Source organism: Chlorocebus sabaeus, chromosome 20 (genome assembly GCF_047675955.1).
Source record: "Chlorocebus sabaeus isolate Y175 chromosome 20, mChlSab1.0.hap1, whole genome shotgun sequence".
Classification (NCBI taxonomy): Eukaryota; Metazoa; Chordata; class Mammalia; order Primates; family Cercopithecidae; genus Chlorocebus; species Chlorocebus sabaeus.
Genome location: NC_132923.1, coordinates 94,869,841 through 94,896,197, shown reverse-complemented (window position 1 = coordinate 94,896,197; position 26,357 = coordinate 94,869,841). Strand labels below are relative to the sequence as shown.

General features: G+C 38.5%; 1 protein-coding gene across 4 annotated transcripts in view; it reads right to left on the bottom strand.

Annotated features, from left to right (window-relative positions):
• Positions 1-396: 396 nt before the first annotated feature.
• Positions 397-26,357, bottom strand: part of FOXJ3 (forkhead box J3) — a 150,072-nt gene continuing 124,111 nt past the window's right edge. For all 4 annotated transcript variants that reach the window (XM_007979185.3, XM_007979190.3, XM_007979186.3 and 1 more), the window contains 7 exons: positions 22,203-22,331; positions 17,997-18,171; positions 14,404-14,820; positions 12,393-12,494; positions 11,831-12,022; positions 5,657-5,764; positions 397-3,701 (listed from right to left, as the gene is read on the bottom strand). In XM_007979185.3, the coding sequence (XP_007977376.1) occupies positions 3,586-3,701; positions 5,657-5,764; positions 11,831-12,022; positions 12,393-12,494; positions 14,404-14,820; positions 17,997-18,171; positions 22,203-22,331 (1,239 nt within the window). In that variant the 3' untranslated portion in view covers positions 397-3,585. The remainder of the gene's footprint in view (positions 3,702-5,656; positions 5,765-11,830; positions 12,023-12,392; positions 12,495-14,403; positions 14,821-17,996; positions 18,172-22,202; positions 22,332-26,357) is intronic.

Here is a 26,357-nt window from a genome sequence, read left to right as displayed (position 1 = left end):
GTAAAAGGAGGACCACAGTATCTACTTAGCACAGCACCTGGCACATACTGAGTACCAGTATGCTTTATGTCGCATGTGCTGTTCTAAATGTTTAAATGTACTAATTTATGTAAATCCCACTACAACTCTGGGAGGCAGATACTATCCTCATTGTACTGGCACTGCGAATAAGGAAAATGAGGCCCAGGGAAATCCAGTGACTTCCCCAAGTTCATGGAGCTAATGAGATGCTCACTAAATGGCAGCAATTACTGTTCTCAGGTAGTAATGCAAGGGACACAATCTCAGTGATCCCAAGGACTCTGGGGTCCTGGCTGTGGGGTTTCTGTACCTGGACTAGCTCCATTTTCACTTCTTCAATTACAGCAAATGACGGAGGCCAATCAGTGTTGTAAATAGAGTTAACATAATATATTTATTTTAAGTGCCATTCATGCATATCAGTTCTGGCAGCAACAATCCTAATGACACTTGGAATATTTCTTTACAGCACTAAACAGTTACAAAGAATGGTTGCCGTTCATCATAGAGGCAAAATATGAAATCGTGCAATAGCAAAACTGTAGAAACATTAAAACACTGTCCAACAGCAGTACAGAGAGCAGGTTGTATCTGCACAAAAAGCCAATGCATTTTCATCACATATATACAATATAGATATGTACACATCACCCTCTGAATGAACAATATCAAAATACTCTATTCCATTTGAAATTATCCCCGGATTGATTCCCTCCCACTTCAAAGGACATCTGAGAGACATGTATTTACAAGAACACACATGAATACATTTACATTTCAAAAACTGCCACAAATGCCAGTCGGATTATTCTCCTGGACAGAGTACCCCCATTTGTTTACATGCATTTAATGTTCTTTCCCCCTAAAGTCTTCAGTCAATTTAAGCCCAAGACAGAACTTGTTCTGCATTAGCAACTACCATGCGAAATGGCCACTAGAGGGACTCTCTGCACCTCACCAGGTAACCCTGTCTGTGGCCAGGGCCCACAGAAAGCGCCTGTCCTGGGCTCCTGGACCACCTGGATCACAGGAGAGTGGGATGGGTCTGGGTGAAGGCTTTGCCTCCATGGCCATTCTTGGTAAGTTTAAATTCTCATAAAAATATTGATCACTGCAAATCAGTAAATGATTGCCAAATGGGAAATTCGCTTCACACAATTTATAAAATCATCATCAGTGGTTCTACTCAAATCACTCAGTATGATACTGCATTCCAATATCCAAATTGTTTAAAGTGCACATTGCTACCCAAGCAATTAAAACAGTTTCAAAACAGCTATTTTGGTGTCTAGAAAACAGTGACTTAAGCAAACCATTGAAAATCACCCCCTTTTTTTTTTTCAAGCATTTACTCTGCAGGCTGCCATCTCATCTTGCCTCTGATCCTTCTAAGAGGGGCAAGTTGGCTGCCTTTCCAGAATCCTCTGATTTTCGTTGATCCAAGGGGCTGGAACTGAGCTTCCTTTTTCATGCCAAGTAGGGTCCAAACAACAGAGAAACATAAACCTCTTCCTTTCTCCCCAACCTCACCAGCCCTTACCATGGCTGGCTTCCCAGTGATTCATTCAAGGCAACACTTCATTAAAACACACACACACACACACACACACACACACACACACACACACAGGCACACTCTCTCACACACAGCACACACACACAAAAACAAAAGATGTTTGTTTAGTTCAAGTAGAGATTACTCAACCATAGAATCACTAAGGCTAATTAAAGTGATTTAGCATGACTGCTAAGACCAGAGATGCTAAAAAGCGACCAGTGAGCAGTTACTACTCTTTGACTTGATGGAATATTTTTCCCCATTAGAACTGACACTTTTTTTTGGTCTAAAGAATCAATTCAAAATCTATTCATCAAAAAAAAAAAAAAAAAACCCTCATTTCTAGTTTTATCATAAAACTAAGATAATCAGTCCATGCAAACTGCGATATGACATGAAACAAAACAAACCACCACCACTAAAAAAACCATTAAGAGGTGGGCTGCATTTCAAAGAAAGGGACCAAATGTCATGCATACAAAGACATACAGGACAACAGAAACAGCAGGCTACATAATATCTACATTAAACACTGAAGCAAATAAAATTGTAAGTGGCTCTATCCTCCTTTCAAGACAACCTAGATGAGTGGGGAAACTTGCTTTAGAAACACTGCCCTGCTATTGTTGCCCAAATGGAATCTGATTCAAATTCCAGAAAAATCCGATTTAACTAATAAGTCTGAATTAGCAAGAATGCCAAGACAGAGAAATCTATTCACATGGTAAAAGGAGTGATGACAGAGAATGACACAATGTCTGAGTGTCTTGTCTATAAATTCTTATCAAGAAAAGTAATTCTGGGCTGGGCGCAGTGGCTCACGCCTGTAATCCCAGCACTCTGGGATGCTGAGGCAGGCGGACTGCCTGAGCTCAGGAGTTTGCGACCAGCCCGGGCAACATGGTGAAACCCCGTTTCTACTAAAATACAAAAAATCAGCTAGGCATGGCGGTGTGCACCTGTACTCCCAGCTACTCAGGAGGCTGAGGCAGGAGAATCGCTTGAACCCAGGAGGCGGAGGTTGCAGTGAGCTGAGATCGCGCCACTGCACTCCAGCCTGGGCAACAGGGTGAGACTCCACCTCAAAAAAAAAAAAAAAAAAAAAAAAGTAATTCTGTGCTTTCAGACACATTTTTCCTTAATGAACCCAACAGGAGTTGAGCATTCACAGAAGGTAGCAATAAATATTAAAATAACACTTCTGAATAATAAATACATAGATGAATATGGAAGCACTGATGTGTTTAAAGAGCCAAGCGATGCCCAACTTCTTACCAAACAACAAATTTTAGAGCTGTTATAACACAGATTTAGAAAAGCAGACATAAATACTCTATGATCCCCCAAGCATCAAAACCAATTTGGTCAGTTCTTCATGCTGCTCAGGAGCAACATGCCCCTATGGATTGTTGGAGAATGTCAAATCCTGGGTTCCTTGACTTAGATTACCCACATTTCTAAAAAAGATTAAATAAGGGGAACTGGCTTTGGAAAAAATCTATTTCCTTTCAGTTTCCTACATCAGTTAAAAGCATCCTGCAGAAAATAGCCTAACAAGGAATAAAAACTGACAATAACTTTCCTTTCAAGACATAATAATCCAATTAGAAAAAACTGAAGCCTTTCAGTAATTTTTGTACATATATTTACACATATGTATCTTTATATAAACTGCTTGCAGCAAAATAGGCTCCGTCTGAAAAATCAGTCTGGCACTTGTGGTTAACATCAAACTGACACAAATACACAAAAAGCCGTCCAAATCACACAACAGTTAGGAGCTACATAGGGCAGCTGGCAGGGAGACAAACATGTAGTACTTGTTCAGGTCAGATAAAAGCAGTAAGTTATCCAGCTAAAATCCTTCTGATTGTCTTCAAAAGTAATTTTGATAACATTGGTAAAGTGATTAGCAAGTTTGTTTTCTCAACTGGATTCTCTTAAACCTTTCCCTTCACTGCACAGAAAGGTAACGTTAGGGTCTGGTGTCTTGCAGAAACAAGCCCTTACACAATTGAATCCCAATCAAAGTCATCCTGGATGTCATCTGGAGGCAGGGAGCGCCGCATCTGGAAGGCTTGGGAAGGCATCATGTGCTGCTGGTTCATGGCTCTGTGATGGCCTGGAAGGAAAGAGGCAATATTAGCAGCGACTTGGGTAGAGAAGAAAGTAAGAAATAAACTAACCCCTACTGTGTACTTCCTATATGCCAGGTACACATTATCTCACTAATCCAACCATAAGCCTTCAAAAAGTGGCCCTTATGATCCTCATTTTATAGGTAAGAGGACAGTATCGGTTTAAGAGGATGAGTAAATTACCCAAAGTCACACAACCAGTAGGGGGCAAAGACAGGATCTGAGGTCAGTTCACTTGACCCACACTCCTTCCGTTATACCAGGCTACAGTAAGGAAGACACAAGAAAAGTGCCAATGTAGCCAATGCTCTTAGTCTGTTTTGCTCCAATATGTTGTTTCAGGAACATGAATTGGCTCCCATGAGAATGGTAAACAGGATAATGATAGCAGTGCACCAATGATGTCATACTGAATTTTCCCCAGCAAACTAATTTCTGTGCCACCAAGTAACATCAAGTGAACACAGAGAACATCAACAAGGGAACACAGGAAGCCAGGAGGAACCACAGTTGAGTACAGAATGCCCACCTTCCCATGCTCTTCTTGCACCAGTTTGGCCATGTGCTGTTACTGTATCTTGACAGACCCCCTTCTAAACCAGCTGCTTTATAAAAGTAGAGGTTGATATTTACTTGTAGAATTCTTTCTTTTATTACAAATTATACATATCCTTTTAACTGTTGTGGAAGTTTTACTGGATTATTTTTCCAGTACTCTGATTACAAAATTTCAAGTAGTCTGCTATTCATTTTTCTCATATGCCCTGAAATATTTTCTTGTACAATTATTTAATGCTTAGGTTTTCAGTATATCACAATATAGGCGAAATGCCTTCATTGAAAAAAAACCTGTAAGTTCCTTAATGTGGGTCAGGCACTAATTTACACAATTCTCATTTAATCCTAACAACTCGAGGACCTAGGTAGTGTTATTAGCCTCTTGTACAAACAGGGAAGCTGAGGTAGGAGGGTTAGGTAGCTTGCCTAATATCACACAGCCATTAAGTGGCAAAGCATGAAGATTTAAACACAAGCGCTCTGGCTCCAGAGTCTTATCCACCTTATGGTACCACTTACAATTTACTAGTAAGCACTCACAACAGTAACATTCCTTCCCCCTTCAGCAAAGGATATATCACTTGGTCCCAACTCCTTCCTCCCTGCTGTCTACCACACAGTTCTTCAAGGTTTTAATTCCACCCTCAACCCCATTACCTTTATGTCTTTTCCTCAAAGAGCCTAAGTAAAGGATTGTGTGGTATGCTGAGAAAAACAATGGACTCTGAATCCAGACACTGGGGCTTGAGTCTTGGTTTGGCCACTCACTAAACTGGGTGGCCTAGGCAAGGCATTTCTCCTTCGGAGCCTCCATTATCCTAAGGGATCCTTATGACACTTTCCAGCTCTAACAATGTGCCGTATTCCCCTGGTTAAATGAAACGTATCCTGCATTCAAGAACCCAGCGGGAAAAGTTTATGAACCAGTTAACTCCTAAAATTTACCTTCTCTACGAGGTACTTCCCTGGAAACTACAGCTGTGGGAACTCCATTGGAATGAATGAAGCAGAATCTACAGGAGCTAATAAAGTAGGTTCCTAAAACCTGCTAAAGTCCTGTCAAACACCCTCAATTGTGACCCCAGGACTTCTTAGAGAGGCAAGACAATAAATAACTAGAGTAAGGAGAATCATTGCATCTTGGGCTAAAAAGGACTTCAGGTCCTACAGTCCAAACACCAACTGATGCTTGAATCCCTTCGTTAGCACTAGTGCCAAGTGGCTGTCCAGACATTGTCCCCTAGCCCCTCTTAACAGGGGGTTCTCTCCTTGAAGCCGCCTCATTCACCACTGGGAAAGCTAACGCTTCTCAATATTAAACTCTGGGTAATAAATCACACACCCACACACACACCCACCCACACACACACACACACATTACCTGCCATCGTTGTTCCTGGAGTGCTGAGTGCCTGTGGGATATGAGGATAACCAGGGGGTGGCATCACTGAAGGAGGGAGATTTTGCCTAGAATCTATGTACAAATTTCCTAATCAGAGTAAAAACAGAAAGAGGGAAAATATGTTACCACAAATAAAACAAATGGAGTACTAAAATCTTAACAGAATTGTTACCCTGAAAGTAAACTAAGCAGGTAAAGTGAGGAAAAAAGAGGAAGAAAATACTACTCTTTTCAGATGCTTTAACTGTGGTCTTGGCCTTTTGAACAGGGTGCCAGGCTGGGTGTGAACACACTGGAACTAATGCTGGCACTGCCACTAACTGTAGACTGGTAGGCAAGTTATGTCTAGTATTGCTGCTGTCACATACCTCATTACGATTCAAAAGTATTTTTGTATCCATTACTTCATCTGACCCTCCCACTAAGCCCCAAAGGAGGGCAAGACAGGGATTGTTATACCCATTTTACATTTGAGGCAGATGAGGCAATTGAAACTCAGAAAGGCTAACTTGACTTGCCCAAAGACACGTTAAGTTTGACAATGCTAGGACTAGAATCCAGATCTCCTAACTCATAGACTCTTTTTTTTGAGACAGGGTCTCACTCTGTCACCCAGGCTGGAGTACAGTGGCATAATCTCAGCTCACTGCCACTTCTGCCTCCCGGGTTCGAGCGATTCTCCTGCCTCAGCCTCCCAAGTAGCTGGGATTACAGGCATGCACTACCATGCCTGGCTAATTTTTGTATTTTTAGTAGAGATGGGGTTTCACCATGTTGGCCAGGCTGATCTTGAACTCCTGACCTCAAGGACCTCAAGTGATCCACCTGTCTTGGCCTCCCAAAGTGCTGGGATTACAGGCATGAGCCACAGCACCCAGCCACTCATGGACTCTTTCTACATCACCACCTATTCACTATTTCCCTGATGTTCTCACCCTTGAAGTAGGCCTAACCATGTGTGCCCTTGTGCCTGGGAAGCACAAGGTACCAGTAAAGATCTGCACATAGTAAAACAGCTACATCAAGCAATGGTTAAAAACGTATTATTCTGAGCAGGGCATGGTGGCTCAGGCTTGTAATCCCAGCACTTTGGGAGGCAGAGGTGGGCAGATCACCTGAGGTCAGGAGTTCGACATCAGACTGGCCAACATGGCAAAACCCTGTCTCTACTAAAAATACAAAGAATTAGCTGGGCGTGGTGGCATGCACCTGTAGTCCCAGCTACTCGGGAGGCTGAGGGAGGAGAGTCGCTTGAACCTGGGAGATGGAGGTTACAGTGAGCCGAGATAGTGCTACTACACTCCAGCCTGGATAACAGAGTGAGTCTCTGTCAAAAGAGAGGGGAGTGGGGAGGGGAGGGGAGGGGAGGGGGAAGGGGAGTATTATTCTGTAGTGTGAGGATGGGGACCATGGATCTCATTCAAATTTTATTTCAGAAGTTTCTTAATATATTTTCATTAACAGGAGACATCAAGTGTTAACACCTCCAAAATGTCAACTACGTTACATCATAATACAAAAGAGAGAGAACAAATATGACCCCTCCCCCAATAACTCATGAGGAATGATTATAAAAGTGGTTCACATTGTAAGGAACATCTGGAATTCTGGAAAGGCTACTTCCCTAAGGTTATTTAGTATTTCAGGTAAATTACACTTGAATTCTAGTAATGTTGTAATGAAACTAAAAAACAATAATCATTTTCCCAGAGGAAACTAAAAAGAGTGGAAAAAATCTTCCACTTCTATTAAGGTAAGGCATTCTGTATTTGGCTGCTCACAAGTCTTTACCCTCCAGTGGAAAGCCAGACTATCCAGGCTTGAGATGGCCTCAGAGATAATCTAATCTGACCTTACCTCTGTCCATGTAGATAGGGAAACAGGAACAGAGGAAATGAGAGAGAACCAGGACCAGAATCCAACACTTCTGACCCCCGTCCCTGCCTCCCATGATAACATGCCTTTCATCAGTGAAGTTTATAGTCAGAACTGAGCTCTTTGATTGACTGACCATACTGATGATTTAGAAAGAAAAAAGAGGAGAAACGTTATACTAAACTATAGCTCTAATACTGGTGCAAGTGACGCAGGGCGGAATCCTGTCTCCAAATGCTGATTGGTCTTCACATGCACGGCTAGTGCACTTTCTAAAGACTGCACCAAGCTGGACCACCAAGGAAGGCATCCCCTGAGCAGGTGTTTTTTTGAGGAAAAAAAGAGAACAAGATGAGAAAATGAGTCATGTGTCTATCTTAGGGAAGGCCACTCTGAACAAGAGGGAAGAGCAAGTACAAAGGCCCTGGTTAGGTAGAGTGTGCTACCTAGTGTGTTCAAAGAACACCAGGGAGACCAGTAGTGTTGGAGCACAAGGGTGGAGGGGAGAAGGCAGGAGACAAGATCAGACATAATGGGTGATCAGATTGTGTAGGCCATATAGGCCATAGTAACAACACTGGTCTTTACTGAGAAAGATGGAGCATTCTGAGCAGAAAACAGACATGACATGATCTGACCTGTCTTGCAAAATCCCACTTAACCTACAAAGTCCAGCTTAAATGTGTTGTCTTCTAGGAAAATTTTCATCTTTCCAAGAGAAGTATGTACCCCTTTCTCTGAATTCTTACTGCACTTATACCCTATGGAGAAGTGTAGCCCTCAACATACTATATTTCTTTTTTTTTTTTTTTTTTTTTTTTTTTTTTGAGACGGAGTCTCGTTTTGCCGCCCAGGCTAGAATGTGGTGGCACAATCTTGGCTCACTGCAAGCTCTGCCTCCCGGGTTCACGCCATTCTCCTGCCTCAGCCTCCCAAGTAGCTGGGACTACAGGCACCCACCACCATGCCCGGCTAATTTTTTAAATATTTTTTTAGAAGAGACGGAGTTTCACCATGTTAGCCAGGATAGTCTCTATCTCCCGATCTTATGATCCACCTGCCTCGGCCTTCCTAAGAGGCCTCCCTAACATATTGTATTTCTTGATGGACCTGTCTCAACCATTAGGTTGTGAACTCTTTGAGACAAAAGCTACTACAGGGGTCATGTCTTTATTCTCAGTGCCCAATACACAGCTAGACACAGAAAAGGTGTCTAGTATGTACTCAATGACTGCATCCCTACCTATATTTAATGACCTTTAAGCAAAGCATCAAATTACAGTAGTACAGCCAGAAGATATAAACAAATTATAACCACAGGTAAAAAGATTTAGGAAAAGATGTCATAGACTGTGTTCTATAACATCCTTCTCCCCTTCTCCCTTCCACACTAGCACACTACACCACTAATTTCTGGAGTCTATAGGAAGCTGAAGGAGGTGTTCGCCAAAAGAGGGTCCCTGAAAACAGGAATAACGGGAAAGGTTTAAGGAAATGGAGAGACTATATTCTGGGACTCAAGACCTACACCTAAATGAATTTTACAACTTTGGGCAAGTCACTTTCTCCCCCTGGATCAAAATGTCCTTATCTGTTAAATAAAGGGATAAAATCAGCAGCCCTCTGAAAGTCTCCTCTTGACTATACTTCTAAGAAATTATGACAACGATTTATTGGGGTGTAGAGATGAGGGAAGTGAAAGATCTGAATGGATGTGATATACAGGGATATAAGGAAGAGAAAAAAGGAATGACAGAAAGACACTTAAAACAAGAGGAAGCAGGCTGGACATGTAAAAAAAATCTGAATATTTGTGAACAGACATCAGCAGGCATGAAGTGATGAATACTTGGAGCACCATAACTGATGAGAGAACAACTTGTCAGAGGCCAACACAGCTTGGCAGGCATGAGTCAGAAGGAAGATACAAAAGGGGGCTGAGAGTAGAAAGAACTGAATAAACACTAAAGAAAAACTACAGTTTTTCTACCTTTGACAAGCTGTGACTAGGGTAGCACTGAGAATCACAAAGGTGTCACTGGGACCCTAGAGAGGAGGAGGGCCCTGACAAAAGAGATGACAGAAAAAATTAACAGAATCACAGAACACCAGAACAAATAACCAAGGTCAAGGCTCAAGAAGAGATGACTACAGAAGTCTAGGAACAAAGGGCTTTAGGAAAGTAACTCAGGATTCTCAGTCTAGAGAGAATCCAGGAGTGCCTGGGTACTCTCTGACAGAGGACAGCAGTAGATAAACAGTGTTTTTTTCCATGACAAAACTACCAAGTTCCAAGACCAAAAGCTACACATAGACCTTTCTTACAGACTTAGGGCACAAAACTGAAATTCAACAATGTGGGAGCTACTGGCTAACATGTACATTGGCTTTTGAGATTGCCTTCTTCTTCTTCTTCTTTTTCTTCTTCTTCTTCTTTGGAGACGAAGCCTCCCTCTGTTGCCCAGGCTGGAGTGCAGTGGCACGATCTCGGCTCACTGCAACCTCCGCCTCCCAGGTGGCTGGGATTACAGGCACGTGCCACCACACCCGGTTAATTTTTGTATTTTTAGTAGAGACGGGGTTTCACCATGTTGGCCAGGCTGGTCTCAAACTCTTGACTTCAGGTGATCAGCCTGCCTCAGCCTCCCAAAGGGCTGGGGTTGCAGGCATGAGCCACTATGCCTGGCCAAGGCTGCCTTCTTCTAAGACTGACCCACAACTTCTTCTACTTGTCCTGCCTGAGGCAACAATCTATGAGCAACACAGGTACTTACCTCCAAACACATAAGACTAGTGATATATATATAAGCTATTTAATTTCACTTAGTACTTTTTGAGGCTGACTGAAATGATTAGAGGTGGAGTTAGCAAAGAAGTGAACAGCATGACAGCACTTAGAAGCAACAATTTTGGATGAATACAGAAAGAAAAGAGGAAAGGAGAAAAAAGGGATAAAAAACATGGAGGTGGTACACCTGGTCTAAGAACTTAAAGCAAGTTGAAAAACTGAAAGTGATATATCCTGAAAGGGACAAAGTATGGGCTTAGAACCCATGAGAGAAACAAAGAAGACATGCTGTCCATCTGCAAGAAAATATTTTAAAAAATGAAATGGAAGAAGGGCACATAAGTGAGGATACCTGAATTATAGAGATCTTGATGCTTAAAAATGAATATATATCAGAAAGATACCAAAAAGAACTAACAAAAGGAGAGAGAGACAAAGAAGCTAAAAAGTTATCAAAAACTAAATTCTCTCTGGCACAGAGAGAAATCAGTCAGGGGACTGAATGAGGCCCTTGTGTGGATATAATTCACTGAATGAATAGATCACCAGAATCAAAGAGTGACTGAAAGTTTCAGGCAGGATAAGCAATTCAAAATAGCTTAGGAAAAGCTATTCAAGATGGAAGAAGAAAAGATAATAGATTTCCACTACATCAAAGGATATAGAAATAAAGATTTCATGAAAAGAAAGACATAGATTGATAAGCTTGAGTTGAATAAACTCAAACCATGGGTGAACGAAAGATGTGAAATAAGATAGAATAATGGTTAAAGGAAGCCACTCAGGACAGAGAAGAGACAGCTTGTTGGCATAAAATGTAAAATCAATATAACACACAGAAAAGAAATAAACCTGATGATAAGACAAGGTAAGGAATTAAAATGAAGAAAGAAGTAACTTGGATATGAAATTCCTATAGAAAAATGTGGGCAGTGCAATCAGAGCAGAAGACATGGCTGCAAGGGTAAAGAATAAAGGAAGAAAGCGAGATTTTAAAAATACATAGGAAAGATTTTGGGTCTAAAGTAAAACATCAGTGAGACTATATTCCATTACGTCCACTCTTCAAACACTTTGAATTCTTGAATTTTAACACTCTAGGAGATAGACAAGACACGCCAATTTCCATTGCAGATCTGTATAAATTTAAATTAATATAATCTCATAATTATGTCATATAAAAACGTAAGTTATCTCCAATATAATTTAATTCTTGTTTGATAACTTAGTAAAAGGTTAATGACAACAGTTAACTGTAAATAATAAAGCAATCATATAAATCACAACAGAAGAATACACAGTCTCTTTACCTCAATTTTTCTAAGATATACCCTACATATAAATTATTTGCTTTCATTCATTTCTTATAAATAAAAATTTGTAAACAGATCACTGTCACCATTAGCAGCAAACCAAGTTGGTTAAGACAGTTACTACATTTCGTATGAATGAGAAAATGAGAAAAATCAAGAAGATAACTAAGCCCATACCTGTTCCAATGTGTTGGGAAGGTTTTGTTGGATGCATGGCACCATGACAAACATTTTGCTGAACATTACTCTGTGAATGAATAAGGCCAGTTTGTGTAAAGAACTGATTAAGAGAAGAACAGAGATCGGCAAACTGAACTTGATCTAAAGACCAGTTCTTGAGATCTGCCTGTCTCATACTCTCCATCAGACCTATGAGGAAAGCATTAAAAATATGTTAGCACAGTTATGCAACAAACATTGCAAGGAAAATAGCAAGATACAATTTTTTTCAGCCCTCAGAATTTCCACTCACTCCATTTTATGGCAGTGATTTGCCCACGCAATGAAGAATGATCTTTTTAAGTTATTCAAAGCCCTATTATTTTAAATGTGGCCAAATTTCTTTCAGAACTTGTCTGTGACCCTCTGCTATATCAACTGGCCAAAATCATTATGAATTTTACCAACTGCAAAGAAATGCTATATAAGATGTTTATTTCTACAACAAAGAAAGTTATAATCTCGCAGAGAAACAGGATCATGTGTATTTGGTTATATGTCAAAAACAACCAACACTCACCTTGAAACTGTGAAAGGTCTACATCTGACCAATTAACACTGCTGGCAATTCGACAGCTTTCTTTTAGCATATCAAGTGTCGCATACCAATCATTTGAAACACCTATAAAAGTAATATTGACAACAGTCTAATTCCTGGATGGTGAAAGGGTGAAGTGTGGTAAGGGAAAACGATGAGCTGGCCCTATTCCTGAAATTGGCTGATTCTTGTCCAGTCTTACAAGGGGATTTGTACTCATTATTATCATGTGTTGGGCAATCTGCTCTGTGAGATAGGCAGAAAGGTATTATTTCTCTCCGTTTTACAAATAAAAGAAACTAAACCAGAGAGGTGACATAACTTAGCAAGGTTATCATGATGAATCTAAGACTTGAACCCAGGTCTTCTAACCTCCAGACTGGCAACTTCCAAACTGCCACATCACCTAGTAATATCAAACTTGATACTGCTCTTTACATTACAGTACCAATAAACGAACAGGTGGGAAATGTCATTGCAAATCTGTATTTTCCCCTATATAAAGTTCATTTTCCTGTCTTGCTATGACCTTAAAAGAACTTAGAGAGGCAGGTTCTCATTTAGAGGCAATACACAGTACAATTTAATGCCATGACTTAAGGCAGGTGGATCAGATCATATAGTAAGAGTAAATGCTTCTTCCAAGGCAATCTTAGGAGAAAAATATTTAACACAGTCCCCCTGCCAAGTTAGTGAAGGAAGAGGAGTGAGATCTCTGTAAGAAATGCTGATGAATCCACGTCACGGCATTTCTAGTCAGAAATGGTATCCTCTGGTATGACATCAGAAGAGTTTAAGACTCCATAATCTGTATGTCAGCAAACCAGTCATTAGTCAGAGGCCATGTAGCAAGAGTTACCCTCAATAAGACAGCAGTGCTGAATACAGGAAGAAAATTCTCCATTCAGTGACTGCTGTCAAGCCACTCTGTTTCTAGGATCACCCCTGCATGGATGAAGATAAAGACCAACAAAAAGGGTTGGTTGGTTTGCTTTTGCTACATCAAGGCATCTCTTGGCTATATCAACTACTGGCTACTTGATTACAAAATTCTGCCAATTATGGATTTTTAAAATAAACAATCAACTAGAGATAACATGACCCTGCCATGAAGCAAGTCATTATTTAGGAAGAAATTTGTTGCGGGGTGGGAGGGGATTAAACTAATACCCAAATGGGCCACGAACATGCAAGTCTACCAGACTCAGATCCTTTAGTTCAAGAACTTCACAGATAAGAAAACCAAAGTTCAAAGGAATTATATGATTTAAGTCACTTAGTAATACAACAGCCAAAGCAGTACTAGAATCCCGATCTCTTGAGGTAAACGCAACTCAGGTAGTCAAAAGGTCAGGGTAGGAAAAAGGTTAACTGAAATGAAATTATGACCAGGAACCAGGGCATTTGCCATGACTAATTTGTTGTTGTGGGTAAGAGGAAGAGGAGGCTCCTTTAATAAATACTAACTTGGCAAATAAAAATAAAGCAAACTCTGCAAAGAGTGGGTGAGCAAACCCTACCCACTTAGTAAATATCTGCTAATTTTAGTTCTTTTAGAATAACTGGTGTTACAAGCTTTGAAGTCAGACGTGTCAGAATTTAAACCCCAATTCTACCACTTACCACCGTATGATCTTAAGCAAATTACTTAAAATTCTTTTAGTTGCATTTTCCTATATATAAAATGTGGTCATCTATACTTGATTTGGGAGGATAATGTAAGATAATGTATCTAAATTACAAACAATAGTTAAAATCAAAACCTGCAAGGGTTGCTGGGTTTGCCTATGTTGCCACAATAAATTTTAATCAAGAAAATCGCCAGGTCAGTCTATGAATTAAATGAGTTACAACTATAGGATTATAGCAAGGAAACACAAAAGGCAACAGATGAAAAGAGGTTTTGGTAGCAAATACTACATGAGCTCCAAATAACAAATGACAGATCCTAATTCACAGTTAGCCAAACACAAGCCAGGAGACAAAAACTTACCAGAATTACAGGATACCTGTTGTGGGGGTGGGGGTGCCTGATGTGTTAACGTCTGATGCTGATGGTTCGGATGGTGCTGTATGTGTTGATGTGGAGAGGGATGCTGGGGGTGAGGAGACTGGAGCTGGCTGTGTTGCTGTGGGTGTGGTGCTGGGTGCGGGGAACGCTGCGGATGCTGTGGTAAACCATGAGGTCGATGGGGAGGATGTGGAGATGGCTGTGTGTGCATCTGGGGGTGAGAGAGTGAGACCTGTGCAACCGAATTACTGCCTGTGGTGTTGAGGCCACTGCCATGACTGTTGGACAGGCTGCTTTGGTTGCTGTGTGGGTGAGTGCTCACTGTACTGCTGGGAGAGTGCTGATAGGAACATGAAGTGTGGGGCTGCTGGGAAGATTCAGAAGGGATGTTCATCAAACCTAAAAACAGTCAGAGAGAGCAAGATCGTTTATGGTCAGATTTCAGCTGTATTTTATGACAAACGTTTGTAAAATTATTAATGTAGCAAAAGCATATGATGCCAGGGAGCTACACTGGTTCAATTTAACAAGTGCTAATGCAACATCCACTACAAACTAGGCTCTGTGGTTATTGAGAAGAAATATAATTCCCCACCCTTGAGCGGAAGAGAAAGACAAGATTATGACCAACAATATAAGTACTAAAACTAAAGTATACAAGGGATTATGAAAACTGCTCCTTGTCTGTTCAGCTAGGAGGAGGCTCAAAATATAGAAAAGCCTTTGTTTTAAAGACAGTGCCTGAATTGAGTCTTGAAAGGTAAGTAAATGTTAGGGGAAAAGTGGGAAAGGTGTTGGGGTCACACTCAGGATGGTTCCCTGTAGGCATAAAGACCAAGGCTTTGATAGAAGATCGCACAATCTAAACTAAAACCCAACTGGCTAACAGTTTAAAACTTTTCCAAATAGGTAAAAGTAATGGAAAGACAAAGGAAAAGAGGACGTTGTTTATGCCAAATTAGGGAAGGGGCATAGGCTGCGAGCTGGAATGTGCCTGTGAGCACGTCCAGCACAAATATCTTGGTTAAGGTACAAGGACATACAATGTACTAGGCGCCTGTGAGCATGTTTAACAGCTACATAGGATAGGGCCCAACAAAGAGTTATTAGCATAAAGTAAGGAGGCTTAAAGGAAGTTAGTTTTTAAAAGAAACTATTATTTCTAACACTTATGATTTATTCTTTAACAAGAAGGGAAACTTTTGAAGAGGAACTTTTTACTTTCTACATAGTGAAGGTATAAGCTGCAGGATGAGCTCTATAAATGTTAGCTGCCATGATGATGATTAAGCCAAAAGTGCTTAATGTTAAGGATAATTTTTGTTTGGTCTGCAAGTAGTTAGATAATCTTACTGCAACATTTGGTTCTATGTAACTAGACTATTTTCAAATCCCAAAGGGTGGCCCATGCAATGTTATGCTGAACCAAACATAAAAATAATTTTATTGAATGAAAAAAAAAACCGCAAGATAATATCAATCAATAAAATAACCAAGTTTTAAAAAGATAAAATTATTCTCACATTTGTAATTAGTAGTAAAACTGTATTTGAGTACACTGCAAGATAATCTTAAAAGCTACCAAGTTTTACAGGCAGAAGAGTTAATAAAAGTTCTTGCCTTGGCCCTAGAAAATAGTCACATATAAGGAATCTGTAGGGTTATTACCGTAAGATCAAAGAAAGCAGTACTTTATCAATTTTCAATAAAATCCTAGCATTTTACAAAGGAACCAAGGTCTGATCTGTATCAACATTTTCAATCTCAAATTATTTTTAAATAAAAGAAAGCAAAATATCTCTCCAGAAGCCCAATATATAAAACTGATAAGTATACTAAAATTGTTTCTTTGAAGCTGGGGAAGGAAGCTTACTAGGTCTACCTCTGCATCCGCACATTTCTCCTCTGGCAGTCCCGAAGATCTTTACAAAAGCCAAAGCCTCTGAAGAAAACAATCTGAAAATCACTGATCTAATCCAATCCTCTTTATTGTACAAATGGGGACACTGAGGTCCAGAGATGAGAAGTTAACTCAGTTGACTTAATGGCAGAACCTGGACTAGAACCCAGAATTCCCATCGATGCCTTTTTTTTTTTTTTTTTTTTTTAAAATAGTGTGATGGAATGGAATTATGGGTTTCAGAAATTGTCATTGTTATTTCAAAGCCCTTATTTTTCTATTATGAATACCAAGGCTGGATTTGCTTAGCAAACTCTTCTATTAGTTCTTTTTATACTTTTATAGATAAAAAACTTAAAAGTTGAGAAAACATATGAATCTTACTTTAAATTCAAATGCTAACCAGAAAAAGCCATTTCACATACACATGATCAGTATTCATTAATATAAGTAACAGTATATAACATTAACATTAACTGAAAGTATTAACATGCAAACAGTATAAAGACAAGGATTTCTGTTCCTTTTTGTTCACTGCTGTGAATATATAAACTTTCTGGGTTGGGGTGCTACAGTTTCAATGTATGTGTCCCTCCAAAATTCACATGTTGGAACTTAAACCCCCAGGTGATGGTATTAAGAAGTGGGACCTTGAGGAGGTAATGAGGGATTGGACCTTGCAAAAGGGATGGAGAGAACTACTTTTTGCCCTTCCATGTCGTCTGCCACATGAGGACACAGTGCTCAGCTCCATGTGAGAATACTGCTAGAAGGCACCATTTACGATGAACAAGCCCTTGCCAGACACCAAATCTTTTGGTTCCTTGACCCTGAACTTCCCAACCTCCCAAACTGTGAGAAATACATTTCTGTTGTTTATAAATTACCCATTCTAAGGTATTTTGACACAGCAGCAGGAAAGGAATAAAACATGGGGTATAAATAGTTAATGTGCCAAACAAACAAGTAATTAGGAAATGCTTCAACAGTAGAGTTCCCAACAATTTCTGACTAGTCATCTTTGGGGAAAAGATGTGACATTTTTACCCTCTGATTAAAATTAAACCAGCAGTTAATGGGACGAGAACACATTAGAGCAAGAATCTAGCATTTGGTGGAGATATAATAGTGTGTCTCAACTAAAGTCACTTTTAATATTAAAATCTGACTTATGTATATTGCGTAAAACAATGACCCAAAGTTTACTAGTAGCTGATGTATTCACTTGTAAGTGCCACACTCAAAATCACAAATTTGGTGCTACCACATTCTGATAGTTATCTTTTTGCTAATACCAGACAGACCAAAAGCAAGGCACATCTATTCTTGTGGTGCAACATTCACCACTCAAACACTTCATATGCCAGATATCACTAATTAATTATAGTGGTGTTTCCCATATGGTATAGATGCAGTGTCAGAATTCTTTAACACAGTGCTCCTGGATGACACTAGTAAACAAGTAAGTAGGCATGCAACATAAAATTTATCTGCCATTTTTGTGCTATGATATAAACAGAACATACTAAAGGCACAAAGGGCAAAATATAATTATCCAATTCTTATTGTGATGATAATATTTTAAGATTAAGAGTATAACAGCTGCCATGTGAAATAATTTAAAAACCTTTTTCCAATAAAACTTTGTCATAAAAAAGGTTTTAACAAAACTCACCTTGTTGACTAAGTGACTGCTCAAAAACTGACTTATAAAGGCTCCGAAATGAGGCACTAAGATCTTCAAAATTATATTCTGAGAAAAGTAGTTGCTTGTCTCTTTCTGGAAGGTTGTACTGTGGTTGCTGTTGAGGAGTTAATGATTGAGAGACTGATTCTGGATGGCTTGTCACCTAACATTAAAAGAAAACACAACTAATTCAGCCTCTCTACTAATTACAATTGGCTTGTTATATAAAATACATAACTGAAAACAGTGCCAACACTGGAATTCAAAGAAAATAACTCTTCTGTCTCAGGCTTTCCCATCCTCTGTTAAAACATAATGGACAGAAAGCAAAACAGTTAAACTGAATCTTGAAGAACTGTAGAAGTCTAACCCAACCTCCATATTTCACAGAAGGAAAACAATTCAAAGTTAAATAACTTGCCTTAGATCATACAAGTAAGTGATGAGTTAGGCCTAGAATCCTTCTAGGCTTTCTGTAGAATCTTCAATCGTGATTTCTACAGAAGCTATTTTATCTCAAACTCCACTAAACTATAAAACTACTAACATTTCTTTCATTTATTCAATTATTTTTTAGTATACAAATCCAAATACTGTGAGTACTATGAGTCAGATGTATGGCTCTGCCCAAAGCAACAAGGAGCTTAAATATGCCTAACTCTTCATCTCCAGGGAAAACTTATCTCTAAAAGCAGGAAAACTAGAAATAAAATCAATAAAAGATAATCATCTGTATTTCTTAAAGACTATGTACTATATGAAAAGGTGGTAAACTACCATTTGTTTAGTGTTTTGAAAAATGAATGTATGAACACTGACTAGAAACTTACATAGCCATTAAAAATAATGCTCATAAGGAGTCTGCAATAACATGGAAAAAATGGATTTTTACATAAGAAAATGGCTCCGCCGCTGGCACCCTAGTGTCCTTACACATCTCCACACAAACAATGTACGCAAGACTCCATGGCAGGATGACCTAAGCCTTGGTGGAACACCCTGTGATTATCCTGGAACAAGTGGTTTTATTTATTAAAATTCTCATCTGCCCTCATGTCTTGCAGGAGATGGCCATGGGGCAGTTACTCATCCACCTTTCTATTTTGCAAGAGGTTGCCAAGAAATAGGTTCTCATCTACCTCCCTGGCTGAGTGAGGCATGGGACTTTCTGCCTTACTCCCTTAGGGTACAGCTGCAGGTTACAAAACTGCTTAGCTGCACTATGGAATTTGTTCCTCTATTACAGAGTGAGCTACTACTCGAGTAGTCTCATCTAGTACTGTCATGTGGGATGTAGGGAGCTGACAACATGCTAACCTGGTTTATACTGTCTGTCTAAGTAATAAAACTATCTCAATCCATGTGGGCTCATTGTGGCCTTACAGGATCAAACTATATAGGTGTGATTAAACCCAATCGGCAGCTGCCACTGCACTGTTGCTTAGGGACTGCTCGACCATTTGACACCTTATTGTTGAAAGAAAACAGCAAGGACGGGCATGGTGGCTCAACGCCTATAATTCCAGCACTTTAAGAGGCCAAGGCGGGCAGATCACCTGAAGTCAGAAGTTCGAGATCAGCCTGGCCAACATGGTGAAACCCTGTCTCAACTAAAAACACAAAAAGTAGCTAGGTGTGGTGGCTCACGCCTGTAATCCCAGCAACTTGAGAGGCTGAGGCAAGAGAATCGCCTGAACCTGGGAGGCAGAGGTTGTTGTGAGCTGAAATCGCGCCATTGCACTCTAGCCTGGCCAACAGAGCGAGACTCCATCTCAAAAACAACAAAAAAGGCAAAGTAGTCTACAAAGTCTCGCTTTAAACAGGGCAGTTTAACCCTGTTACATTTATTGGCACAACGAACATGTTAGTTCTTACTTCTGTCATCTAGTTCTATACATGCTTTTTAAATTTGTCCTTTTATAATGCTTTGTGATACTGGACAGTGTTCTTTGCGTTCTTTTGGTCAAGATTTTTTACACTTATATTACTTCAAAAAGCAACTTAAAATCATTATATCTTTGCTGAGTTTGCTTCAATGTTCCAACTATTGTTTTATAACTTGACTTTGTCATTATTATTTAATTAATCTTGATCACGGGTAAATAATTTTTTTCAGGAAAGATACATGAAAACAGGGCAGGATACCTTCTAATCTCTGCATATCAAAGAAAGTCTTTCTCTTGCCTTCACACATGAATTAAAATTTGGGCATAATATTTGTTATTCCAAACTCATTCTCTCAAAACTCTGCATACAATGCTCCATTATCTTCTGGCATTTAGTAGTATCAAAGAGAAGTCTGTGGCCAGGCATGGCTCATGCCTGAAATCCTAGCACTTTGGGAAGCCAACAGGGCAGCAGGATTGCTTAAGCCAGGAGTTCGAGACCAGTTTGCCCCACTTAGCAAGACCCTGTGTCTAAAAAGAGAGAGAAAAAGAGAGGCGGAGGTCTGATTCGTGTTTCTTTATATGTAACTTACTTATTCTGTCAGAGTATTTATATGGGTAACCACTTATGAAATTTTAAAATTTGCCATAATGTATCTAGATACAGCAGTCCTTTAGTATCTGCGAGGGATTGGGTACAGGAACCCCAACCCACTAGAATACAAAATCTGCACATGCTCAAGTCCCTTATACAAAATGCTATAATATTTGCATACAACCTACCCTCCCATATACTTTAAATCATCTCTAGATGATTAATACCTAATACAATGCAAAGTTATTAAACTACATTTTTTTCCTTTAAAAAAAAAAAAAAGAAAGAAAGAAAGAAATACAGTCTCATTCTATCGCCCAGGCCGGAGCGGAGTGACATGATTACTCCTGGGTTCAAGTGATCCTCCCTTCTCAGCCTCCTAAGGTGCATGCCACAGTGTCTGGCTATTTCGCTTTTTAAAGACAGGGTCTCACTATGTTGGCCAGGCTGATATCAAACTCCTGGTCTCAAGCAATCCTCTTGCCTCAGCCTCCCAAAGTACTGGGATTACAGGTATGAGCCAACTCATTCCAGCATATATTTTTTATTGCTGTACTTTTTTTTTGTTTTTAATTGTATTTTGTGGTTCAAATATTTTCAAATCCAAAGTTTGGTTAAATCTGTGGATGTGGAACCTACAAATATGGAGGGCTGACTGTATAGGTTTTTCCCCCATTAATTTCTTCTAGAACTCAGTATCCCTTTAAATCTCTATTTCTTCTGAAAATCGCTTCTGTAACAACTTTTTCTTCTGCAGGGACAACTACAATTCTCAGTTCTCCACATTTATTGTCTTCTTTTACATAATTTTTATTCCATTTTCTTTCTTCTCCATTGTGGGATAATACTTTTTTCCACTGGGCAATAATAATTTTGCAGAGGCAACTTTCTTTTTTCCTACATTCAATGTGAATTTTAATTCTGCTATGTTTTTCTTTCCCTTGTGTTATTTTCTTTCGGGTCTCTCCCTTTATATCTTTGTCCTGTGTAAGTTTTTTCCTATTTACTCATCCTAGAACAACAGGGAGTGATCTGGTAAGATCAAGTTTACACGGACAAACAATGTGGTGTGTAGCTCTTGGGCTCTATCATCTGCTCACTGAGGAAGACAGTTGCCAGGTAGTTTGAAAAGAATAACAGATACCCTAAGAGTCATGTTCTTGTAATAGGTAACAAATTAGTATAGAAGCAAGAGTACTCATACACAGGTCCCTTTATAGCATGGCTTTTTGCCCCCTGGATCCAAACTGAAAATACATGAGTAGTTAAAAATTGAGTACCAGGCCACCCTAACCTCTGGGGTTTACAGAATTCCCTTCTCAGATCTACAGCTGGAAACCATGTTGACACACACATCTTCTAAGCTCTTTTTCTAAGAAGTATAGAATATCACCAACTATCGCTCTACTAGACTAAAGTGTAATTTTTTTCCTGTTCCAATGGCTTTTCTCTTGGACACAGAACAGACAGAATAAAGTAGACCAAAATCTGTTAACATTGTACAACCATTTTTTAAAAATCGAATATGGTACCAAATTAAAACCCTAACAAGTTACAATCTCCTCTAAGTAAGTTTTATCTACTTACTAAGTTAATAAATTTATTAGTGAGAAAAACATACCTTCATTTTAAAATTTGCATTTCAATTATGTTTGGTTTAGTTTTAAGTACTAAATGAATAACTATTAACATGTTAACTTCATGAAGACTTACCGGTGTGTAACTATGCACACTTCCAACACTGTTCAAATTAACAGATGCCAAACTCTGGTCTGAAAGACTGTTGTTAAGGCTACTGCGTGGGCTATCACTACCATCCTGATCAGTGTTATACAGTGTTACCTAAAATGAAAAAAGAAAAATGGCAACTGAATATAAGGAGTACTTCTTAAGCAATTCTGCAAAAATACAACTGAGCAGGCATATGGCAAGAAGAAATCTCAGTGGCCTTTTGTGCTCACCCTAATTCCATGCCCCATATGGCTAAGTTCATGTTCATCATAAAATAATTTTCTCAATACTCAAACTAAAGGACATGTCTTTTAGAGGTATAGAAATTCAATTTATAGCATAATTTACCAGGTATAATTAGCCCATAAACATTTAATAAAAGAGGAATATAATAGATTTTTACTCTATTAAATATTTCTATAATGCATACATTTTTGCTCAGGCTTTAAGCAAAATTACTGTTCTATCAGAATCTTAGAAATCAAAAAGAAGCATATAAAAAAAACAAGATTTTTTTTTTTTTAATCACAGGCATCACAGTATTTTTAATACTGAAGATTGGAAACAAATGTTCAACACATTTATAAAATCATAAATACATGATCTAACTTTAAAAAAAATGTTAATATATACATTAGATATGAAGAACTGTCAAACTGTTGTTAATGGTTTTCTGGAAGGGGCTGAGGATTCCAGAAGACTTACATTTGTGTATATTTTTACAGTGCTTGAATTTGTCTATAAGCATTATAAATTTTTAATTTAGAAACAAACAAAAAAAGGTATTTTTGGAATAGAAAACTAGCCTATTTGCAGTGAGCCAAGATGGTGCCACTGCACTCCAGCCTGGTGAGAGAGCAAGACTCTATCTCAAAAAAAAAGTAAATATAAAGGAAAAAACAAATAATACATATTATCATGAATAAGAGTTCTGACCTCATGGACTCTCTAAAAGGTCTCAGTTACCCAGGTATCCAGGGACCAAACTTTGAGAACTACTGATACACTGTATGACCAGCACTCTAGAAGCTCATGTACTCTCCCAGTCATCACGCACATCAGTCATTATCCATCCTGTATCTCCTGTCCCAGGTAACCACTTCTATCACTATTGATTGGTTTTCCTATTTTTGAACTAAGTATAAATGGAATCACATAGTGTATATCCTTTTTAAAAGGCCTTGTTTTCTACTGCATTAGTATCTACTCTTAATCTTTATTATATTTCCTTCTTTCCTTTTTAAAATTCATTTTTTTCATGCAATAGAGCTTTATTGTTTTATCATTTATATATTTGGAAGTATAAATCCTCCATGTTTTATCCTTTTATTCAATATTTTCTTTTCTTTTTTTGAGACGAGTCTTGCTTTGTCACCTAGGCTGGAGTGCAATGGTGCAATCTCGGGTCACTGCAACCTCCGTCTCCTGGGTTCAAGTGATTGTCCTGCCTCAGCCTCCCAAGTAGTTGGGATTACAGGTGTGCGCCACCACGCCTGGCTAATTTCTGTTATTTTTAGTAGAGACAGGGTTTCACTATGTTGGTCATGCTGGTCTCAAACTCCTGACCTCATGATCTACCCACACCTCAGCCTCCCAAAGTGCTGGGACTACAGGCGTGAGCCACTGCACCCAGCCTTCAATATTTTCTTTAGCTAACTTTAGTCATTTGGATTCTCATTTTTGTTTTACTATCAGCTTATTTTTTACCTATCGCCTCTCTTCCCACAAAGAACATCTGGACTGGAATCACATTAAATTTGTATAGCAACTCTGGAAAAACTGACTTCTTTACAATAGTCTTCTGCATGAAAATTATATAATCTATTTATTCATGTAGTTTTCTTTCAGTAATTTTTATAGAGTTCTGTGTAGAGTTCATCTTTCATTTAAGTCAAGGTATTCGATGTTTCTGAATGCTAACGTAAGTGTTATCTTTCACCTTTTATTTTCAAACTATTTGTGGCTAGTAGGCAGAAATAAAATAGATTTCTGAAGAGAATTCACTAAATTCACTTATTAATTTTAAGGCTTTATCCATAGATTCTGTTCAATTTTCTGTGATCATCAGTGGCAACTTTGTCTTTCAAAACTTTATGCTTTTTATTTCTTGTTTGTAACTTCTAACTGGCAAGGACCTCCAACACAATGTCAAATAAAAGTGCTGACAGCAAACATCTTTCTCTTCTTCCATACCTCAAAGAGAAAGTTTTCAGTATTTCACCATTTAATATAGCATTTGCTATATGCTTTGTAGATATTCTTTATCACATTGAAAAAAATTTCCACCTATTTACAGCTAAGAGTTTTATTAAGTCATGACCTCTGAGTATGCCTTTGTAATAATCTGCATAAAATGTGGAGTATATATGTAGCACTTCTAAATACAAACAGAAGAACAACGGCAATAGATTTCCTAGTGCTAGACCTAGCCTGCATTTCTAGAATACAACTGTGTTTGTGATGTTCTTTTTTATGTATTGCTGGATTAAATTAGACAACATTTTGTTTAAGATTTTAACACCTATGCTCATGAGACTGGCTGAAAATTTCCTTTCCTGTAAAGTTTTTTTCAGGTTTTGCTACTTAGGCTATGATGGTTTCATAATATAAATTGGGACATGTTACCTCTTTTTAAAAATTCTCTTGAAGTGTTTATATAAGATCAATGTTATTTTTTCATTACATAATTGTAAGAATTCCTTGAAGCTTGCTGGGCCTGAAGTCTTCTATAAACAAATATTTTTAATCACGGGTTTAATATATACAAAAGTATTAACATTTTCTATTTATTCTTGTGCCAGTTTTCATAAGTCATTTTTTACGATTTTGTCTATTTCATCTAAAATTTCAACTTTATTTACGTAAGATGTTCATATCTATCCTTCCAGTATCTTTTAAATTCTGTAATAGCTCCTTTTTTCATTCCAGATATTAGCAAATTGTATTTCTCTTTCATCAACTTTAATAGTACCTTTCTGTTGTTTCATTTTTGAAAGCTTTTTATTGCTATATCTCCAAATTTACTAATCTTTCCTTCTGTTTAGTCTGTTATTAATCTCATCTAGTGTAGTTTTCAACTCAGACACTGCAATTTTTATCTCTAGGAGTTTGCTTTGCGTTTATATTCCACGTGTCTACACAGATTGTTCAATGTGTCTTTTAGCTTCTCCATGAAATACAGATATAACTGCTTTAATGTCCTTTTCTAAGCTAATTCTATCATCTCTATCATTTCTGGGTCAGTTGTGACTTTTTCCTCATTATGGGTTGTTTACTGTAAAAAAGTAAAGAACATTAGTGAGCTTTGGGGACAGTTTCAAGTAAACTAATAAACGTGTAAGTTGCTGCTGGCAATCCAGATCTACACAAAGAAATAAAGAATACCAGAAATGGTAACTATGTGGGTAAATGTTAAGCCTTTTTTTTTTTTTCTGATTTAAATCTCTTGAAATGGTAATTGACTGTTTAAAGCGAAAATAACAAATATGTATTGCGGGTTTCTATCATAGACAGAAAAAAATGGGAGCGTACAGTAATAAAGTTCTTATACATGATATAGTATAGTATCTTCATATTTTTAATAGAGATGGGTTTTTGCCATGTTGGCCAGGCATGTCTTCAATACCTGGCCTCAAGTGATCCACCCGCCTCAGCCTCCCAAAGGGCTGGTATTAAAGGGGTGAGCCACCACACCCAGCCCAAATATTGTATATCTTTAAATGAGGTTGTTTGTTGTTTTGCTTTGGTCTGCAGGTTCTATGAGTTACAGAAAGGCATGCTTAAATATATTACCATGATCTTCTTTATTCCTTTTTCCTCTCCTCCTGCACACTAAAAACAACCTTGTTTGACCTTTTCCCCATGTCCCATTTACCTCAAGTTTTTCTGAATTTTCCATCTTTTCTTCTCTCTGTGCTTACATCTGCACGTTTTCTATAGACCTATCTTCCAGTTCATTAAATTTCTCCGCTGATGTGTCTGATCTGCTATTAATCCCATCTGCCAGGTTTAATCAAGTTTCCTCTTGATTCTTCCACATAAATTCCAATTCTCTGGTAAATTTTCTATAACTCATCTATTTTCTTGACCATATCAGTTATAGTTATTTTGCGATCAATGTTTATACTGTCTCCCCCC